The following is a 22,609-nucleotide window of genomic DNA, read 5'->3' as shown; positions in this document are numbered from 1 at the left end:
GTGCAAAAAAATAAAATACAAAACAAGCCAGCAGGCCTTTTCCATTTAGGCACCCAGGAAACAATGAAAAGGAAAAATATGTGATTTTCCGCCAAGAAAGAAAACGTGAATATCATGCATCTTCACAACGGAGTCTCTGGAGGTAATTAGCCTATAACAAAAACATCTGGAAGATATTTGCGCTAAATCGTCCGGATAAAGCTTTGCCGGTAAGGACGGTTTTGTGCACTAATCAGCAGCCCGCTCTTCCAGGTGTTATGCATGTTTATGCATCCATCGAAATGCACTCACAGAATCTATCAAAGCCAAATTTAGCTCCCATAATGGAAAATGGTTCCACGGTTGTGTTCAAATGCATCAGAATGTGAAACAGTAGGTGTTTAAATAAAACCCAGTGGGCTGCTTTAACAATATCAGCACCTCGCAGTCTTATCTCATCTTCAGGCTGGCGAGCAGCTGCTAAAACGCTCAGTGAGGACTTCTCGCTCTGTGGATCCAGTGTGGCGTGTACTCTTTCACATTCAAGCTGTCAGTCCCAGTGAAACAGTGATAGAATATTTAAAAATATGCCTTGCTACAGCCGTACAACTTTCACGTGTTCAAGTAGATTTCATAAGGAAAGGCATCTTTATAAAAATTAAATCAATAGATAGCACTTTTTTCTAAGGCCAATAATTTATCAAAAAGGTGCTGTGCTTATAACGGTAGCAAAACAACCAAGGGCCTCGACTCACCTCTGTAAGGCTGAGTCTATACACTATACCAAACAATACAATTGCCAATACTGAGAATAAATTGCCATCATTGCTTCAAGCTTATCAAAATTGATGTATTTCGTTTTTTGACGTGGGATTCAGTATGTTCTTGTGACTGGATCAGGTGTGACTTGTTTTCGTTGTTTGGTTGAGAAAGACAGAATGTTTTGTTTTGTTGGAACAGAGTGGTAGTATTTGTGTGAGTGAGAGAGCAAGATTGAATTGGGGGTGTCTAAGTGAAGTGTGCATTGTGATGAGTTAGATTTTTTTCACGTGTTGTTTATTGGTCTCTTGTGTTACACATATTTATAAAGTGTCTGTGTTTTTCTTGAACTAATTTTCAAAGAAGTTTGTAATTAATAAAACAGACAGTGATGGATTAAAATTCCAATTGCATCTATATGTTTTATCCATATAAGATAAGCTTGAAGCAATGATGACAATTTATTCTCAGTATTGGCAATTGTATTTGTGATATAATTTTTTATTAGTATTTCATTTTCAAAAACAATGCATATAAAATATGTAACAGTATACTAGTCCATATGTGAAATAAATAATAAATTACATGAACTCATTTCAATATACTATGGAAAGGAAAATGTGTAGCATGTTAATTACACTGTCTAGTTATATAAACATTGTATTAGATAAAAGACTATCTGTAGGTCAACACATTAGAAAGTAAAAAGGTGATAAATCATGACAAATATAGTAAAATCTAAATTATACAATAGAAAATTTAAATAAGATAAGAGAGCAATATGTATATATCATAAGAGAGGATAATATCTTCAATCCAAGCAGAAAAAACTAAAACCGTTATAATCTGAATATCATATTAACAATGTGATAGAAGAGGAAAACTGTAAACATATCCAATAAAATAATTTCCTTGCAAGATAGAAAAAAAATAAAAATAAAAAAAAGGAATGATCTATGAAATTGATATTAGATTATGGTACATAGGTATGTGGCATAGAAGTAGTAGCACTATCTCTCACTGAAGCATCATCTAGTGTGAAGAAGGGGGCCCAAATTCGATTAAACAAATCCAACTGATTATTTACATTATATATAACTCTTTCATGGGAAGCAGTTTGGCAATTGTATTTGGTATAGTGCTTATAACGGTGTCACATTTCTATAGGGCGAGCGTTTGGACCAGGTGCCTTTCCTGTCTGCATCTGTGCCATTTCTAGTGTCACCTCTTCCAGCGTTAGGACAGCATACAAGGCCATTCTGTGCTCTAGGGTGAGTCGACGCATCAAGGAGTCATTGATAAACTCGAATATTTTCTCCTCGGGGGGCCTGAAGCATGCTATTATAGAATTGCTCCATGTAGGTAGCGAAAAAGTCTGCTATCATTGCTTAGCATCCTTTCCTCGCTGACCAGAACTAGTTCCCTCACATGTAATCCCTTTCTTTCTTTACTTCCAAGCCATGCTAGTACTTTTCCTGCTTTATCTCCTGCCTCGTAAATCTGTCGCTGTTTTGCAATGAATGCCTTTGTTTTTAACCGAGACAGTACTCTCTTTTCAGCTCCATCTCCTCTAATTGATTGGGAGTAGGGTTCAACGTGTAATTCCTCTCAACGTGGGCCAATTTGGTATCTTGTTAAATCAACTTACAATGTCTTTTCTGCCTATCCTTAACTTCACCTGCTATAATCGTGCCCCTAAAAGTAGCCTTGTTAGGCTTCCACACTATAAGTTGACTCTACACTGACCTATTGTTTTCCGTGAAGTATCGCTTGGCATCTTTATTCAGTCTTCCGACCTCTTGTTTGTCCGCATGGCACCACTTCGCCATCCTCCATTCAGGGGGAGATTTCAGAGTATTGGTGGAGAATGTTATCTGTAAAGGGAAGTGGTTACTAATTCCTCAGGCAAGTATATGCACTTCTGTGAATTTATACAGCATGTCTCCAGTGGTGAAAAAGTAGTCCAGTCTAGACTGCACATGGTGTGCATGTGAGTAAAATGAGTAGTCCCCTATTTCATCCATGAAGAGCTCTCCAAACATCACATAAAGCAACTGTCTGTACAATCCTTCCAGTTTCCTTCTTGTCACTTCATCTTGTGGTTGTATCCATGGCGAGAATAAAGTCTACCCCAAGGATCACCAAGAGTGTTCATCCAGCATTATCTTTCCCACCTGACTCAGTGTGACTAGTTGCTGTCCTGGTGGTGCATACACATTTACCACCATGATCGCTTGTCCCTACTGTTTCCCTTTCAGGGCAGTATAACATTCGCTATTATTTGTCCAGGTACTTAATATATGTGGAAGAGGAAGGATCTCCAACATAAAATCGCCACGCGCCCTGGAGCCCGAAGTGTAGTTAGAAAAACAAGCTAGTTTTTTTAGCAAGGCAGTGACGTTGGTCCTATAATAGATGTGTTTGTTTCAGAAACACTATGTCTGACATATCTATTATGGACTTTCAGAACTAAACCTCTTCACTTTATTGCCTTAAGCCACTGACATTCCAGGTGAGCACTAACAATTTTTTTGATCGCATATCAGTATAGTACATTCTTTCTTCCTCCACTCAGCCGTCACCTCATGGCCAGTGCTCCAGCTTCCCGTTATCTTTTAAGTTTCTTCGATGAATTGTGAACTTCCCCATAAACTACCCCCACCCTAATATACTGCGCCATGATCCTAGAACTGACCATTTCCCCAATTGATGGTATGTGTAAGCCCCAAACAAAAACATGCAACTGAAGCTCCCATGGCTACTTAACACAGTTAGGCCACTAAAGCCCCACCGCCCCTTCTGGACCCCTGAGCACAGTCATAATGTCTTATTGTCATAAACAGCATTCTAGGTAAGCTTATATCTATTCCCCTTCTTTAGCTCACCCTGAAAGTATACCTTTTACCATCCCCTCCAAAATCATGATAATTCAAATTAGTAACTCGATTGTCACTGGAGTGACATCCGGCAGACGTTCTCCGTCAGTCTTTGACCCCGATTTTATGGAGGCAGGCCCACTTCCCCCTCTCCCCACAATGCCAGCATCCCCATCTGTTAATATTTAGAACATTGCTGCAGTTTTTAATCCCCTCAACAGTCCTTGCCTGCTCTGTTCGCATTTGTGCTTTTGTTGGTGAAATCCTTTGGGCATTTCGTCACCTGTTCCTACTCGTTAGCCTTCGTCAGTCGTCCTCCTGGTTGGGCGCTTCCGTAGTTTCTGTCCACAGTACATGGCATTCCTGCCAGTCCGATGCATCCTTCACTGAAAGGAAGAAGTGTGCCTCATTGTTATGCACTATTCTCAATTTTGCAGGGAAGATAAGCTCATACTTGAGCCCAAGCATACGCAGAACCTTTTTAAATGGCATAATAAATGTTTCTCTTTGTTTCTGACCCTGTAGTAGGTAATCTGGGTATATGTTAACAGCTTGACTATTTATTTCCCATGGACCATGTTTATGTGATAAATGTAGTATATTGTCCTGGTCTGTATGATTCAACAGTCTCATAATAATTAGATGAGGAGGCAGAGCGTACCTGAAGTGGGTATCATGGAGTGTATTTGATGGGCTCTTTCCACCGAGAAGAAACAACTCATATTTACCTGTAGAACAGTTTTCCCAATGCAGTCTTCAATGAACAGTTAAATGTTGGGGCATTCTGGCCTTTCAGAACTCTGAACAATCTGACATTATGATGTCTCGATCGACTTTTTGCATCTTCCACCCTGCCTGCGAGCATTTTCAGTTCTCTTTCCATCTGCACTCCTTTGTTCATTAGAGCTCTCATCTCTGGTTGTGTTATTTAGAGCTTGTGTTCTGTTTCTCTAACCCTTTACGCAAGCTTCTTGTGGTCGTTTCTTAAGATTCCGACTTCATTCACCACTTCAGCTATTTGTGCTTCTAGAGATACCTTGTTCTCTTTAATAGCCACTAGTATCCCTGCTGCCTGAGTAGTCAAGAAGTCTCTTTTGTGAGTCTTGGCCCAGGTAGAACACCCTCCTCATGCATGTTAGAGGATTTTCCTTTCACTGGTTGGGGCTTCACCATTGCATACAGAGTTTAACTTCTATAATCTCCAATGTATATGTGGGCACCTAGAGGGGGAGATCCTGGTGAGGCCAAGAATACGCAGGAGCCTGTCTTCACACTTCCTTTTCTCTCCCCACTCCTCCTTCCAGGATGTAATATGGTAGCGGGCCAGTCCTCCTCAGTGGAGCTCCACTGTGCCTTCTGGGTGCCTTGCCCGTGGGTATTTGCCTCGCTCTCCCCACCTCGTTGTATGTGTCCGGTTATATGTCTTTATCATATATTCCAGAGTCCTTTTGGGTCGGGTCCCAGCTGAATTCTGCGCAGTTAACACGTTTTAATTATGAAGCACTCCTCATTTACACTGATCATCCAGTAAGGATCGGCATTGGTTGGTAGCTAAGAGGGCCCCTTTGTGTAGAGTTAATAGTCAAGGAATTAAAGTCCCACTCGTCTGTCACTTTTTGGAGGAGGGGGTGGAGTATCTTTTCACTGTGTTTTCAATGTTCAGATCATTTTGAGATCTTGCCCTCTGTCCAAGCAATAGCCCATCATTGGGCAAGCCATTGTTTGGATGGGAGTTCATGGGGGTGGGAGGAGGGGATAACATGGGCCAAGTGTTTACACCCAATTCCAACAGAAAAAAGTAATCACTGCCTGGAGGACAGACCTCTCCCTTAGGGCGCAAACTCCTTCAAGCAACCGTTGCACCCTCCGCTGCTCAGTTACTCGCCTTATATGTCGGGCGTGTCGGCATGCAATGCTACCTCGTGCAGAGCTATTAGGAGCCCCTCACAGACCGGGCCTCCAGCAGCTGTGCCCTTCCCTCGTGCAGCTCGGTACACACCTGGCATGCAGTTCACTGCCGATCTACCTGCCTTTGTTCTTTCAGAGCGGCCGACATAATATACCACTCCTCGTGGTTGCATCGCTTCTGTCAGCCAGCGTGAAGTGGGACACACGATATGGAGCGTTGAGCAGCTAGGAGGAGTCCCTCTACATTTTAGGGGTCCTCTCCTCCTGAAATCCTATGGAGGCAGCATCGGGAATTAGGATGTCTGTGATCCGAGGTTCGATCGGCCATGGGAGCTCAACGAGACGGGTCCATTTTCCTAGTCGATAAGGCCACGCCCCAATGTTGTCACATTTCTTTAATAGGCATAACCAAATAACTTTCAAGAGACACTTGCTTATACCTTGATTGAGGTTATTCCATAGATGTTATCATAAACCATTTGGACCTTCTGGATTTCATCATAGAGTATTCTCTGCTTAGCAGTGGTCGAAGTGGGGAATAAAAAGTAGGGAAACTGTGGGTGGAGAATCAAGGGGCAGGTATAACCAAAGATTGGATCAGTGGGCGGAATCAGGTGTGTGGTTAGAAATTGCAAAACATAAAATGTTTTGTACGTTTAGCATTTCACTGACCAGTTACAGCTTATAACATTATTTAATTCAAACAATGGATAAACATGTTAATTTGATGTTTAATTCAGGAAAAAGCAAATACTCTTAGGGAATACAGGTTTATGTAAAGAGTGCGAAATTTAAGCAGGAACAATGGCATGGGCGCAAATTCAGGATGGTGAGTGTCAAAATTCAGGACAAGGGGTCAAAATTTAGGACAAATTCAGGACTGGAGGTCAAAATTCAGGACAAAAAAATCGGTGCAACAGGTAGGCTTTGCAGACACATCAGTGGATGTCATGCAATAGTATATAAATAAATAGGCAAGCAACATAAGTACAAGTCACTTCTCCTGCCTCGTCACTTCTCCTGCCCCGTCACTTCTCCTGCCCCGTCACTTTTCCTGCCCGGTCACTTTTCCTGCCCGGTCACTTTTCCTGCCCCGTCACTTTTCCTGCCCGTCACTGCTCTTGCCCCATCAACGCTCCTGCCCCGTCACCTCTCCTGCAATGTCACCGCACCTGCCCCGCCACTGCTCCTGCCCCGCCACTGCTCCTGCCCCGTCCACCGCTCCTGCCCCGTCCACCGCTCCTGCCCCGTCACTGCTCCTGACCCGTCACCTCTCCTGCCCCGTCACCTCTCCTGCCCCGTCACCTCTCCTGCCCCGTCACCTCTCCATCCCTGTTGCCTCTTCTTCCCTGTAACTTCTACCTGCCCCTTCACTTCTACTGGCCTGTCACTTCTCCTGCCCCATCACATCTCCTTCCCCGTGACTTTGCCGGCCTGTCACTTCACCTGCCCGTCACTGCTCTTGCCCCATCACCGCTCCTGTCCCGTCTACCACTCCTGCCCCGTCCACCATTCCTGCCCCGTCCACCACTCCTGCCCCGTCCACCACTCCTGCCCCGTCCACCACTCCTGCCCATTCACCACTCCTGCCCATTCAACACTCCTGCCCATTCACCACTCCTACCCATTCACCACTCCTACCCATTCACCACTCCTACCCATTCACCACTCCTACCCAATTCACCACTCCTACCCAATTCACCACTCCTACCCAATTCACCACTCCTACCCATTCACCACTCCTACCCATTCACCACTCCTACCCATTCACCACTCCTACCCATTCACCACTCCTGCCCCGTCACTTCTCCTGCCCCGTCACCTCTCCTTTCCTGTTGCCTCTCTTGTCCCGTCACTGCTCCTGACCCGTCACCTCTCCTGCCTGTTACTTTTCCTGTCCCATCACTTTTCCTGCCCTGTTACTTCTCCTGCCCGGTCACCTCTCCCGCCTCATCACCTCTCCTGTCCTGTCACCTCTCCTGCCCCGTCACCTCTTCTTCCCTGTCAATTCTACCTGCACCTTCACTTCTCCTGTCCTGTCACTTCTCCTGCCCCGTCACATCTCCTGCCCAATCACTTTTCCTGCCTGAAACTTCTATTCCCCGTTACTGCTCTTGCCCCATCACCGCTCCTGCCCCATCACCGCTCCTGACCCATCACCTCTCCTGCCACGTCACTGCTCCTGCCCATCTACCGCTCCTGCCCCGTCCACCGCTTTAACCCATTCACCACTCTTACCCATTCACCGCTCCTACCCATTCACCGCTCCTACTCATTCATCGCTCCTACTCATTCATCGCTCCTGCCCTGTCACTTCTTCTGCCCGTCACTTCTCCTGCCCCGTCACTTCTCCTGCCCCATCACTGCTCCTGCCCCGTCACTTTTCCTGCCCGTTTACTGCTCCTGCCGTTCAGTGCTCCTGTCCAGTCAGCACTCCTGCACGATCACTGCCCTGCCCCGTCCACTGCTCCTGCCCCGTCCGCTGCTCCTGCCCCGTTCACTGCTCCTGCCCCGTTCACTGCTCCTGCCCCGTTCACTGCTCCTGCCCCGTTCACCTCACCTGCCCCATTCACCGATCCTACACATTCACCGCTCCTACCCATTCACCGCTCCTACCCATTCACCGCTCCTGCCCGGTCACTTCTTCTGCCCTGTCACTTCTCCCACCCCATCACTTTTCCTGCCCCGTCACTGCTCCTGTCCCGTCACTGCTCCTGTCCCATCACTGCTCCTGCCCCCTCACCGCTCCTGCCTGTTTACTGCTCATGCTGTTCACTGCTCCTGTCCAGTCAGCACTCCTGCCCGATCACCACTCCTGCCCCGTTCACTGCTCCTGCCCCGTTTACTGCTTCTGCCCCATTTACTGCTTCTACCTCATTCACCGCTTCTGCCCCGTTCACTGCTCCTGTCCTTTCATTGACCCAGCCCGGTAACCGCTCCTGCTCATGCCTAATCACCACGCCTGCCTTGTCACTTCTCCTGCCCCATCACCTCCCCTGCCCAGTCACCGCTCCTGCCCAGTCACCGCTCCTGCCCAGTCACCGCTCCTGCCCAGTCACCGCTCCTGCCCAGTCACCGCTCCTGCCCAGTCACCGCTCCTGCCCAGTCACCGCTCCTGCCCAGTCACCGCTCCTGCCCAGTCACCGCTCCTGCCCGGTCACCGCTCCTGCCCGGTCACCGCTCCTGCCCGGTCAGCACTCCTGCCCGGTCAGCACTCCTGCCCGGTCAGCACTCCTGCCCGGTCAGCACTCCTGCCCGGTCAGCACTCCTGCCCGGTCAGCACTCCTGCCCGGTCAGCACTCCTGCCCGGTCAGCACTCCTGCCCGGTCAGCACTCCTGCCCGGTCACTGCTCCTGCCGTTCTCTGTTACTGTCCGGTCAGCACTCCTGCCCCATTTTTATTTATTTATTTATTTATTTTAAAAGTTTTATATAGCGCTAGCTTAACCCATAAGTATCAGAGCGCTTTACATACACACAGCAGAATGACATTCCATTACATAGTAGTGGGCCCGCAGTAAGGAAGCAAACCATAGAAACAAAAAAATACAGCATGTGCAAAAAATATGCAGTGCAGCGGAGGAGGAGAGAGCAATAAGAGAAAAGGCGAGAGTGACATAGTTCGGTCACCCACTATCCATGAATGTCCATAGAGAGAGGGGAACTCGGATAAAGAAGACTAGGTTAGTTGATGCTGGTCATGAAAGTATTTGTTTATGAGATGGAGTTTCAGGTCCCTTTTGAAACAGGAAAAGGAGGGGTTGCATCTGAGGACTCCAGGGAGAGCGTTCCATATCCTGGGAGCGTTGCCAGAGAACGATTGGTATTGCAATCACTTCTCCTGCCCCATCACTTCTCCTGCCCCATCACTTTTCCTGTCCCATCACTTCTCCTGTCCCATCACTTCTCCTGTCCCATCACTTCTCCTGTTCCATCACTTCTCCTGCCCCGTTTACTGCTTCTATCCGTTCACTGCCCCTATCCGTTCACTGCTCCTGTCCGTTCACCGCTCCTGCCCGGTTACCTCTCCTGCACATGCCTAATCACTGCTCCTGCCCCATCACTTCTCCTGCCTCATCACTTCTCCTGCCCCATCACTTCTCCTGCCTCATCACTTCTCCTGCCTCATCACTTCTCCTGCCTCATCACTTCTCCTGCCTCATCACTTCTCCTGCCTCATCACTTCTCCTGCCCCGTCACCTCTCCTTTTCTGTCGCCTCTCCTGTCCCGTCACCGCTCCTGTCCCGTCACCGCTCCTGACCCATCATCACTGCTGCCCCGTCACTTTTCCTGCCCATTACTTCTCCTGCCTCGTCACCTCTCCTGCGCCGTCACCTCTCCTGCGCCGTCACCTCTCCTGCCCCGTCACCTCTCCTGCCCCGTCACCTCTCCTGCCCCGTCACCTCTCCTGCCCCGTCACCTCTCCTGCCCCGTCACCGCTCCTGCCCCGTCACCTCTCCTGCCCCGTCACCTCTCCTGCCCCGTCACCTCTCCTGCCCCGTCACCTCTCCTGCCCCGTCACCTCTCCTGCACCGTCACCTCTCCTGCACCGTCACCTCTCCTGCCCCGTCACCTCTCCTGCCCCGTCACCTCTCCTGCCCCGTCACCTCTTCTTCCCTGTCACTTCTACCTGCCCCTTCACTTCTCCTACCCTGTCACTTCTGCCCGGTCACTTCTCCTGCCCATTACTTCTCCTGCCCGGTCACCTCTCCCGCCCCATCACCCCTCCTTCCCTGTCTCCTCTTCTGTCCCTTCATTGCTCCTGCCCAGGTGACTGTGTATAACATCCACAAATTTCACATGGTGGCAAGTTCCCCACAGTACTCTTTCTGGGGAAAGCTCCTCTGCAATCACTGACTCAGCATGATATGCTAAAGGCAGAAGGCGGCGCATTGTCATTCCAAACGGGATAATCAGCCTTAATCGCAATGACAATGGACCTGCCCCAGTCTGTGAGAGCTCAGGGAGGGGCTGCTGCAGCCTCTGGAGTTCAACAGAGAAGTGTGAGCCGCCCCTGAAAGCTGAAAGAAAAAGTTATCATTTTTAAATTGGACTATTCTTGCAGTCCCGGGATGCTTTTTTGAAAGAAAGAAGTAGGGGAATGGACTAAAATAATTTTTTTAGGTAGGGGCACACCATGCCCTTCCGATCCCGCCCACTTCTACCACTGCTGCTTAGAGGTATTTGATTGATTTTATTATTTCTCACATGCTCACTCCCATATTCACAGGGGAGAATGCCATGCCTAGATTAAAAACAATATATATTTTTATCGGAGTAATCCTTTTAAAGAATTATTTATGGAAAGTAATGCAAACCATGTAGTTAAAGGGAGGCTTAAGATATAGAGTGTTTCCCTGCTAATACGCTAACACGGCCAGGCTTATTGCCTGGGTAATGTTACATTGTACTGTTGTGCTGTTTAGTGCCAGAAGACATAATTATGTATTGTGTGCTATTTAGTTCTATCACATTTTGTGGTGGTCAGTTATGTTTTACAGATAAATTAGGAACACGTTTATTTTATCACAAAACAGCAATAGGAGGGCAAAAATAACAAAGGAAAATAAGTATAATACATGCTTACAACATATTACATGGTACACAATGGTACTGAATTCTCTTGAAAGTCCTTTCAACACCTTCTGTTCACTATGCAAGGTATGATATTTGACAGTATCTCAGCAGAAAAACTCTATTTCAATGATTCGTACTGCTTTGATATTCATCCCAAAGTTTGAAATGATAAACATTGAGCTTCAAAACCACATGATGTCATCACTCCTTTTTACAGTAAATGCCCTAGCTCCTTCTCCTTTCCACCAGAAACTTCGGACGTTTGTTCATTTCTTCCCCGAGATGCGAGTCCATCACCATCATCATCACCATCCACTTGTATTGTGTTGAAAAACCCAGATTAGTCATATATGCTATGAATACATTGAGAAGAGGACCAGGTATGACTCCAGAAGCCGCTTGAGCTATATGCCAATGAGAGTGTAAGCATAAGGGTGGTCTTGTCCTTGATGCAAGGGGGGTAAGTACAGTATTCGAATATTGTAAAAAAAAAAAGGAATTATGAATTAGGATGGATGGTAGTCCAATCAAAGGTTTACAGTAATTTCAACCTGAACCCAACCCTGGGTAACTATGGCACAGACCAGAAAGGCACAACTGACAGAAAATGTGGAAAGCATTTCAAAGTAGCAAAACAGTTAAAAAGTCAAATGCACAACACAATAAAAATGTATTAATCAAATAGTCAAAAATCCAAAAAGGGTGAACACAGATACAAATTTGTAAAGACTTAAGTGGAAAAAGTTCCAAGATATACATAAAACACCCAATATAAGCCAATGGTTATGGTAGACCGGGACCCAAAGTGCAATGTGTAGTTGAGTGCAATGGAGCACTTGGTCGGATACACCAAGTGGATAGTTCCCAGTGAAAGGGTGTAAGTCAAAAAGTCAACTTCAGAAATACACTTTGCACTTTCTGGAAGAAAAATTTAATATCTTTTAAGTCTCAATACAGAAAGGGACTTTGTCACTTTTGGAGAAGAAAAATCCTCCCCTTGTGGGTCGCCGCTTTTGAACTGAAGGCTGAATTCCTGAAGCATATTAGTCCCTCTGGAGCTTTGGGGATTTCTCACTGAAACAATTCTAAAACCCAATGCAGGATGGGACTTAATAGATTTTTTTCTGCCCTGTGGGGATCTTTGAGTGGATGAAGCTGAAATTCTGTCCGATGCTGTGAAAGTGACAGTCCAACACTTTTTTCAGCAGATACTCCTGAAGCTATGGAGGAAAAGGTTTCACAAGTTTCCAATTTTTTCCTGGTAACCAAACGACCACAGGAGTACATTTCTATGACTCCCAGGACCTTAGGTGATGCACTTAGAGGGTGTTAGGTAGTGGTCAGCAGCAGGGTCCAGTCTAGGCTCAGTTGCTATTGGTCAACTAAGCACGTCAAGAAAAAAGCATCTTGTTGTATCCCTGTAGCCACACAGGGAGCTGGTCAACAGAACCTTGCAAGCCGTTTCTCTGTCCAGGGTACAACTGAGAGAAGATCCAGACCTTCATGTCTCTTCAGAGGAGGTGATGTCCATCTTTTGTTCTTCCCTAGGTCAAGAGAGTGTTCTGGAGATGGTGCCTTGGGGTACCAAATGTTTGCCTATCAGCAGCCCGTAGGTAGAGATGACTCCTGGCTCTTCCCTATCCTGTGGGGTAAAAGGTTCTAGGGCCAACACTTCCAACTTTTGCAGCAGTTCCTGTTTGTCCTACAGTAAACAATTCCCCTTTTACACCTTATTCCTGAAATCCAACATGGGGAAAACCTTCTCTCCTTGTGCAGCGCATGTGTGCCTAACCCAAGGTGTGGGCAGGGTAATGAGCAGTCCCTTGAGCAGTCCCTCTGTGGTCACTCAAAACCAGTTTTTAGGGGTAGATTTCCACCCAGAGGGTTTGGTGATAGCCTGTTTACGGGGAAAAAGACTGGGCCTTTTTCAGTCATCACCGGACATTTAGTTGTGGCAGGGCATGCCCTTGGAAGTTAATTTAGTTCCTGGGCCCATCCCAAGTTGTCTTACTGTCGGGAGGAAAAAACATCCCCACTCCCAGATCATTGTCCCTGCTCTTGGAGCGGTGGTCACACCTACTTAAGGTCAAGAACCTGAGTGACTGCTGCTAGGCAGCCAATGTAAGTAAGCCTACAGGAGCTTCAGGCAGGGAAAGGGTAACTTTCTAACAGTTACTTTTTCTACACAGCTATTTCAAATCTAACTTCTCCACTGAAGATGGTTTTGAATAAATAGAAATTAGAGTGGTTGAGTTATTTTTCTGGCTGATCCCAAACCCGAGATACAGAATAAATATTTTAATCTCCACTCTGGTTTTCTCTATTGGATAGCCATAGCCATACACAGAGAAAATAGTGTTTGAGAGTTTGTCACTGTAGGAACATAGTAATATTAAATATTTATGCCCCATTTTTAAATACCGAGCATTCTACCTTGTGGGCTGGAAGACCTAGATAGAAATGACTTATTAATATTTAAAAGGAAGGTTTCCCCCTGCCTAAAGGGTTCATTTGAAAGGCCCGGCTGCAGGGTTAAACTGCGGTAGCCAGGCTACAATGGTAGGTCTGAAGCTATGTGTTCCTTGTCATACTAATGTATGGTAAAATAAGTGCAGCAGTCCACAGGTGATACTTAACTTTCTATGTTATAAGTGTAGTTCCTTGCCACATACTATGGCTGTATAGGAAAATTAAACAAGCCAATCGGGGAATAGCACCATTTCTACATGTTCCAGCATAAAGAGCACATACACTAGGGGCTTGAAATCAGTGCCCCATTGTGCTGGATAAAACAACACAGAAATAACATTCAGCACAAAATTGGGGTGACTTTGCAAAAAGGGGCATTTTCTCACAGACATTGGGGCACTCTCTCAAAAATGTTGAAGATGATGGAGGTCACAATATCTTGTCATGGATCCAGACTGGAAATTGTTTAAGTAACGATCTATAGCTAGTTCGGTCCAAAAAGTGACATAAGCAGTTCTAGGTCTAATAATGGCATCTACCCACACACCAGAATGCTAAAACATTCAAAAATAGACCAAAATTGTCACTCATGAAAATAAGAAATTATTTTTCATTTTATTATTCAAAAATATTTTATAATTTTGTTGTTTCATAAATAACTATTACAATCAAACACATCACATTTGAATAATAAAAATAGTATCTATTAGTGCATTCATATATACATAAGAACATTTGTTTTTGCTTTAAAATATATACACAGCAGAGGTAGCCATAGACAAGAATTGATGCGGGCAATGCGGTAGATGTGATTACGCTCGTTTCGGCATTGTGGTCTTCATTAGGAAACCGTCTATTGCACTGAAATGATATACAAGTAGCAGGGACTCTAAGGGTTGAATCCAGAATGTGAATTTACAACAGGCGAAGCCAAAGACTACCATTGATGGATAAACTGATAAAAATAAGTTAGTCCAAAAGAGATGTCTGGATGTAGCAATTTTTATAGGCAAAGTGACGGATACGAGCCATCAGGAAGAATAGATGCGGGCCACCAGGAGAGATGGGTACAGGCCGCCAGAGGGATTTGTTAGTCTTCTAAGTACGGGGTAGTGCCGCCATCGATAGGTAGTAGACTCCAAATAGTAATTTAGAATGATTAAAAAGTTCAGGCAGCTAATGTTTAAATAGTCTATTGGAACTGGATGCCGTTATTCTTAATAGTAAAAGTCCAGACAAATTACTGGAGTAGCATGGACCGCAGGGGTACGATACCCTAAGGCTGTGAATGAAAAGACAGCAATTCTACGAAGGATTCTAATGAGTGTCTGCCTAGCGTGTCTGATCAGATGGCCGCGAGACTGGAAATTGATCAGATGGTTGTGCTGTTCCAAGTAAGGTAGAAGTTGTGATTTAAACACAGACTAGCTTTTTGGCTAGACACGTCTGAATTTAAATCAAACAGTATATTCTTTTTGGCTAGACACGTCTGAATTTAAATCAAACAGTAGATTCTGAATCCACAAAGAACTTCTTCAGTAGGGCAGCAATCTAACCATGATTGAACGGCTCTAGGATTTCTTTTAACAGTAGTGAAGCATTAACCAATATGGTGGTATGCAGGTTGAGACATCATTGACAGAGTTTCATTATCTTAGTATTGCAGTTTTGTCGCCTTTAGGGAATGAATGATCTTGCATATTACCTAAATTATCTGTGAATAATTATGTCTAGTTTGTGAGCTCAGTCATGGCTTCCAGCAAGCTTGTAAACACACTCTCTCACACACTCTCTCTCTCTCTTTCTTTCTCTCTCTCTCTCTCGCTCATAACCTGCCACTTAAATTCTATAAGCTTTTATCAAATCATTTTATGTGTAAATAAAATTCAGCACCAAAAATAATCAGTGTCCACTGCAGACTCAATGTACCAGGATTTTTCACCAGAGAGCCTATGAGCACTCGGAGTATTCGCTGCAGACTGGGGTGCCATGATAAAGTAATTTTCTGTGGTCAATGCCAACTTATTCTCAGTGACGAGGTTCCAACCTTTCATAATTATATGTGGTTTGTTCAGTCTAGAAACAGAGGAATTCTTTACCTTTCAAAATGTGTTCTCTCAGTTATAACAAGTAGTCTTTCTACACATAATTAAAGTTGCTGCGGAGGGTAAAGACTGGCAGCCTATGTCCTTAGACAAGCCGGTTGCTAAAACTGTAGTACATCAAATAGGTAACACTTTAGCACACCAGTTACTGTGTTTTCTTATAAAGGTGTTGTGATCCTTTGGGCAAAACAGATATCAACTCTCGTCACTGGATACCTTTATAAATCTTGAAGCTAAGGTTACTTCATTCCAGTCCATCCTGCATACACTTCAACCCACACCCTGACTTGGGTAATAGTAAACTCATGATGCACCACAAATTGTGTAGTACAAATTTGGCCCATTACTCTTGAACCCGGCTAGCCTCTTAAAGAATTTTAAAACTTCAACAACTCTACTTAAGTGCTCCTCTGCACTCCTCCAGCGTACCCAGCAACTGAAGTATCCAATTCACATCGGTGTCCCACAGCAAGCGAACAGAGCATAGCAGCAGCTAGACGCCCCCCTGCTAAAGGTACTAAAACAACATGCTGGTGCAACTTCAGTTGTTACGTTAAATCTAACATAGACCCTGACACAGAGAACATTCAAACTATGATCCTGTGAGAGTTGCCTTCGGTTCTGTTAGTTCATGTGAGATTTACTCTAATTGTAGGCCTGACCTCTGTTAGGCATCATCCCTCTTATCTGCTTGATGTGTGCGAGTGAAAAAAGAGCAATTTAACCACAAGCATATGAGGTCTGCAGGTAGTGCTTAATTTGAGCCGGTGGGTCTCACCAACACTCTTGTTTGGCAACTGTCACTTAATTTTTCTCATCAGACATTTAGTGAGGGCAAGCGAGGCAAAAACACTCTAAGGGGAAAGAAGGAGGAAGAGAAAGACTTAAAACGTCAAAAATGGAGTAAGCTGGAACCTGCAATCTGTTATAAAGTGGGCGGGGAGAGTCTGGTAGTAGATACAAAGGCATGAGAGGGTCAAGACCACGCAGCCTTGGAATTTGATATGCTCACATTGAATAACACCTGCCGTGGGCTTTTGAGCAGAATTTTGTGCACCAGCACTCATTATTTTACAAATTAAGCACTGGCCGCAGCGGGTATCAAGCATGAGCGACATTCAAAAATCATGGCTAAAAATTACAAAAAATGCTTGTGCCACGTGTAATAGAAGGACTTCCCAAGAGTAACAGAAGGGCTGGTCATAATATATTGAATTGCATTTGTGTGTTTTACTGCTCACTTACAGATCAATGACATGGTATGGTCTTGAGAGTCATGTCATTATACTAGTCTGCAAGTATTTGTAGGGCAAAGGGATTTCACTATTGGAGAATGAATCAGCCTATCGTGTGCTGCATCTCAAATAGATTTCTTTAAACAACAAGCTAAGAAGAGACCCACAAAGACGACTGAAACCAAATACCCAACATGTTTTGCAATATATTGAAAAGTCAAAGTCCATGCTCAAGAACGGACGGAAAGTTCAAGAAAATAAAAGCAGGTTATTCAAGAAACATTTTCAGAAGTGCAAGTTATAGTAAGTCATTTGTGTATCTAATATTTATGACTTTTGAATAATTAACACAACACACATATATCAGCATAAAATACTGACAACAAGTAACTGTACCTGGTGAATGCGGTGGCGGAGTGCACATCAGAACAACTCCCTGACCCTCCCTCACTGAAACTTCGCTTCTTGCAGGGCCGCTGAAATTTCCCAAATCTGTAAAATATAATTATTGATTGTTAAAAGATGCCCACTTTCAACAATACTTTATTATATACTGCTATGTATTTGGTCAATTTTCATTTAATCATTTGAATTCGTGGGCATGCAGCATGCCAAATTCTTTCATTTTATTCAACAAACTTTTCACTATATGCGGTTCTACGAAAAAACAGGAACGGCATCATAACATTTTTTAAGATGCCATGTTATATTATAGGAACTTTATATAGCTCTTGTATGATGGTGGTTCTTGGCTCTAAAGTAATCTGACACATTAACTAACTCTCTGAACAAAGGGGTGAGAATGGAGTTTTAACGCTTGGGCGCAGCCCACTAAGATTTTGCTGTGACTTACTCTTGTAATTGTAACTAAAAAAAAAAGGTTACATGGGGAGATAAACGTTTTGTCGTGGCCGCCTCAAAATTATGGAACCAAGTCCCTCCCCATGTCAAACATCAGTCCTCACTACTTTCATTTCGAAAACATCTTAAGACTTGGCTCTTTAATCAGTAAGTTGTCAGTGGAACCCCTGTAATCTGCGTACTCTAGCGCCGAGACACCGTAAGGTATTTGTGCGCTTTAGAAATTTTAAAAATAAATAAATAAAATAAAATAAACTGTATTTATAAAGTGCTTACTACCCCAGAAGAGGTGTCAAAGCCCTTTATTTGCGAAGTAGCTAGCTACTCCGGAACCCAAAATGGATTATTGTTGAGTCAGTATAGGGAAATAGGATTTCATTTGAGCCTGTGACATGTGAGTCTGTTGGTTGGATTGAAAAGGATAGTGGAGGGAGAGAAGAAGGAAGAGAACTGAAGCTCCTTATCTCAGGCCATCAAAGGTGATGCAAGGTTAACACAGGGAATATCTGTCTTGCCCTGAATCCTTCTCTATAGGAAGTATAGTAGATCGGAGCAGGTTTATTTATGGAAACTCAAAGGGAAGATACGTTTTGAATGCTAAACCCATTTTGTGGTTGTGAACACAGGACAAGAAGAAAATTCCTTCTGCTGACATCAATTAGTTGCTGATGGGAATGTGAACCATATAATGGACAATTCTCATATATATATATATATAGATATATATATATATCTATATATATATATATATAGATATATATATATATCTATATATATATATATATATATAGATATATATATATATACACACACATATATATATATATATATATTACCTACTGGCGGTCGCCAGTAGGTATATATAGTTAGGATTTTTTCTCTATGGGTTTTTTGAAAATTCTATGTCTAATAACTTTGGCGTTTGTGGACGGAATTGGCTGAAATTTTCAGGAAAATGGCACATTTTGTTTCTGAGCAGCCCCTGGAAATTTGGGGGGGTTCGTCAAGGGGGAGCCGAGAAAAAAGGGGGGTCCCAAAACGTGTTTTTAACATTGAGTTTTCCATAGGGCGGTTGGCCTCACTTTTAGGCCGAACGGCTGAATGGATTTCCACGAAACTTGGCAAAATTGTAGGGACTGGTAGCCCGATGTGCCTTTGCTAGGTCTCAATATATGTGCTTCAGTGGATTTTGAGAAATTAACGCTCAAAAAAAGATATATATCTGTAACAGCGGACCAGGCAGCGCTCCGGTTCGCGGACTTTACGCGTTACGGAGCTTTGTGAAGCAAAGCTGATTGGTTCTCCGGCGTCTGTAAACATTCCAAACAGTCCGTAGCGGCCGCCATCTTGTCTCTCGGTAGGATCGAGAGACAAGAGGAGGCCAAAGCGAAGGGGCAAATGACCATAAGGGGGCATAGTAGATCCTCCCTGACCCTCTAGGTTTGATGTGGAGGTTTTAAAAGGGCCCCGCGGGGCAAAAAAAAAAATAATAATAATAATCGAACGGCTGAATGGATTTGCACGAAACTTGGCAAAATTGTAGGGACTGGTAGCCCGATGTGCCTTTGCTAGGTCTCAATATATGTGCTTCAGTGGATTTTGAGAAATTAACGTTAAAAAAAAAGATATATATCTGTAACAGCGCTCCGCTTCGCGTACTTTTCGCGTTACGGAGCTTTGCGAAGCTGATTGGTTCTCCGGCGTCTGTAAACATTGCAAACAGTCCGTAGCGGCCGCCATCTTGTCTCTCGGTAGGATCGAGAGACAAGAGGAGGCCAAAGCGAAGGGGCAAATGACCATAAGGGGCCATAGTAGATCCTCCTTGACCTCTTAGGTTTGATGTGGAGGTTTTAAAAGGGCCCCGCGGGGCAAAAAAAAAAAATAATAATAATAATCCAACGGCTGAATGGATTTGCACGAAACTTGGCAAAATTGTAGGGACTGGTAGCTCGATGTGCCTTTGCTAGGTCTCAATATATGTGCTTCAGTGGATTTTGAGAAATTAACGTTCAAAAAAAGATATATATCTGTAACAGCGCTCCGCTTCGCGGAGATAAAATTATCTCTGTATTACCTAGCTGTTGCTAACACCAGTTAGCGACCGCTAGTGAGAGATAGCGACCATCTTGGGCCCCACTTTGCATGTGAGTGATATTTATCACTAATGACATGCAAAGTGGGCATGCCAAGATGTTAGCGACTGGAAACAGTCGCTAACATCGCTATCTCCTATTACCAACTTTTGGAAATATTCGCGATAAGCGCGAATATCTCCAAAAGCTACCACGTGCCCTGAGCAGTTCTTAGCCATGTTATCCAATGGGAGGTGGATAACATGGCTAAGAGCATTAGCTCGGTAATGCATGAATATCGCTGAGTTTTCAGCGATATTAATGCATTGCGGTCGTTTTTTATCGTATTTGCGATAAACCTTGATAATAGCAAGGTTTATCTGCGATAATTTCTGACGATGCTTAGCGGTAAAAAATTTGTTGCTAAGCATCGTTAGGGATAAATATCGCTTAACTTTGGTAATATGCCCCAACATCTGTTAACGTTCGATTCGAAGGAAATCAGGAAGTGTTGAAAAACATTGTCTGCGCCATCTTGCCTTTTTTCAAATGCCACACTTTTGTCGTGCACGGCAGTCATTTTAGATGCCTTGACCAGACTCACTCTCTGCACGCTGTCGATCCTTAGCATGGCTCCCCACCCTCGCAAGCATCTCCCCCAGGCAGTGGTCACCCCCGCTCTCTGTCTTATGCATGGGTAATAAACCTCCCCCCATCTGCGCTGCTCTTCCCTGAGAATCACACCCTGTGCCCGCCCGACACCTCCCTTTCGCCCTATTCACTACCGCACCCTCTGACACTCCTCTTCCTCTGTGTCCGATTGTCCAGGCCGGTCCTAGGCTATCAGCTAGCCCTGCAGATGTAGTTTATGGCCCCAGCTGTAAAGAATCACCCCTCTTCAAAGGAGTTATAGTAGATCAAGGCCCACACTCGATGAGATCCGTCACAGCAGACGCGTTCCTATTATCTGAAAACCATCCTGTATTGTGATTGGGGAGGGGACCGAGCCTGAAGCGGAAGATTCCAGGGATGACTCTTTGTACATCAAAGTTTTTACAATTATGTGTCACATTAAAAATATATAGCACTCCAACAAAGTAGTAAGATTATAAAACTTTAATAACTTATAAATATATACAACAAAACAAAAACAGTAATAACATATAAACATTTTTAGGGAAAAACAACGAAGTAGCGGTCGGCTGTGCGAATAGTCCCAACGCAGCACAACGTCCAGATTTCTGGACGGCACCCAGGTGATGTTGCCTGGGTGCCGCACTGATTTCGGCATCCGGCGGGGGGCGTCGCGGGGGGTGGGTCATCAGTAGCAAACTGTTGTGCGAATAGTTCCAAGGCAGCAGAACGATGGCACCAAGGTGATGTCCAGTAAGTTGCCGCACTGGTTTTGGTATCCTACAATGCTGCTCCGAATAACGGCGTGGGGCGCCCCGGGGGGGGGGGGGGAGGCGGCGTGAACGGGCCTCTCCAGGTGGAGTCTCGTCTGTTGTAGTGGGGCGCCCCTTTACCGTTTCAGTTGCCATTCCGTCCGCTTTTGGTCCACTGTGTCAAAAACCGCAATTCAGCTGAGTTGCGCCCACTCTTGCGGTGCAGCGATAGGCGGCTGTCACAGGACTCTCAAAATGGCGGCAGGCTGTTTCCTTTTTGGGCCTGGTCCACTGAAATGGCCCTGGGACACCTTGGAAATCGGACGCTTGTCTGCTAGGTCTTGGACCCCATTCTCGAAAGCGTCCCCTCCGCCTTGAGGATTCATCAAAAGTTTTGGGGGCCCCCGACTCCTGCAGGCTTCTGGTGGGGAGCGGCTGCCATGATTGCTCGCGGAATGACCACGACGGAGCCACGAGATGGTGGTGCTTTCATGGTGACGCCAGCTTCAGTCTGAAACATCCAGAAACAAGGTGGGGCTTTCATCGTTTGGGGAAAAAAAAGTTTTCATCCAATGAAAAGTGTTATTTTTAGGTCATATGATCAAGCCTTCCATCATTAGGAAACCAAAAGTAAAATGAACCAATGAAAAGTTTTATAAACAAGTCACATGACCTGTTATGCGGCATAGGGTATAAAATGCGGAGAAAATACGTTGGCACGTGAGGCGGCGTCAGTAGCGGACCGATGTGCGAATAGGCCGAAGGCAACACAACGCGCCAAGATCCGGATGGCACCGAGGTGGTGTCCAGCAAGTTGCAGCACTGGTGTGGCCATCCTACAATGCTGAAAGTCGGCGTGGGGCGCCCCGTTGGCCTGTGAGTTCGCGTCAGTAGCGGACCGATGTGCGAATAGGCCGAAGGCAGCACAACGCGCCAAGATCCGGATGGCACCGAGGTGGTGTCTAGTAAGTTGCCGCACTGGTGTGGCCATCCTACAATGTTGAAAGTCGGCGTGGGGCGCCCCGTTGGCCTGTGAGATGGCGTCAGTAGCGGACCGATGTGCGAATGGGGACAAAGGCAGCGCAACAATATTTTCTGAATAGAAGACACCACAAGGCGCTGAGATGCCAAGATCCGGATGGCACCGAGGTGGTGTCTAGCAAGTTGTGGCACTGGTGTGGCCATCCTACAATGGTAAAAGTCGGCGTGGGGCGCCCTGTTGGCCTGTGAGATGGTGTCAGTAGCGGACCGATGTGCGAATGGGGCCAAAGGCAGCGCAACAATATTTTCTGACTAGAAGACACCACAAGGCGCTGAGATGCCAAGATCCGGATGGCACCGAGGTGATGTCTAGCAAGTTGCTGTACTGGTGTGGCCATCCTAC

The 22,609-nt window shown here is 45.2% G+C and overlaps 1 protein-coding gene across 1 annotated transcript in view; it reads right to left on the bottom strand.

Moving 5' to 3' along the window:
- Window positions 1-22,609, bottom strand: part of CNTN5 (contactin 5) — a 2,147,338-nt gene that overhangs the window by 1,131,090 nt on the left and 993,639 nt on the right. Inside the window, exon 8 of the mRNA XM_078656993.1 lies at window positions 17,304-17,399. Coding sequence (XP_078513119.1) covers window positions 17,304-17,399 — 96 coding nt within the window. The remainder of the gene's footprint in view (window positions 1-17,303; window positions 17,400-22,609) is intronic.

This window comes from Lissotriton helveticus, chromosome 8, assembly GCF_964261635.1.
Source record: "Lissotriton helveticus chromosome 8, aLisHel1.1, whole genome shotgun sequence".
Classification (NCBI taxonomy): domain Eukaryota; kingdom Metazoa; phylum Chordata; class Amphibia; order Caudata; family Salamandridae; genus Lissotriton; species Lissotriton helveticus.
This window is presented reverse-complemented; position numbering and strand designations above follow the sequence as displayed.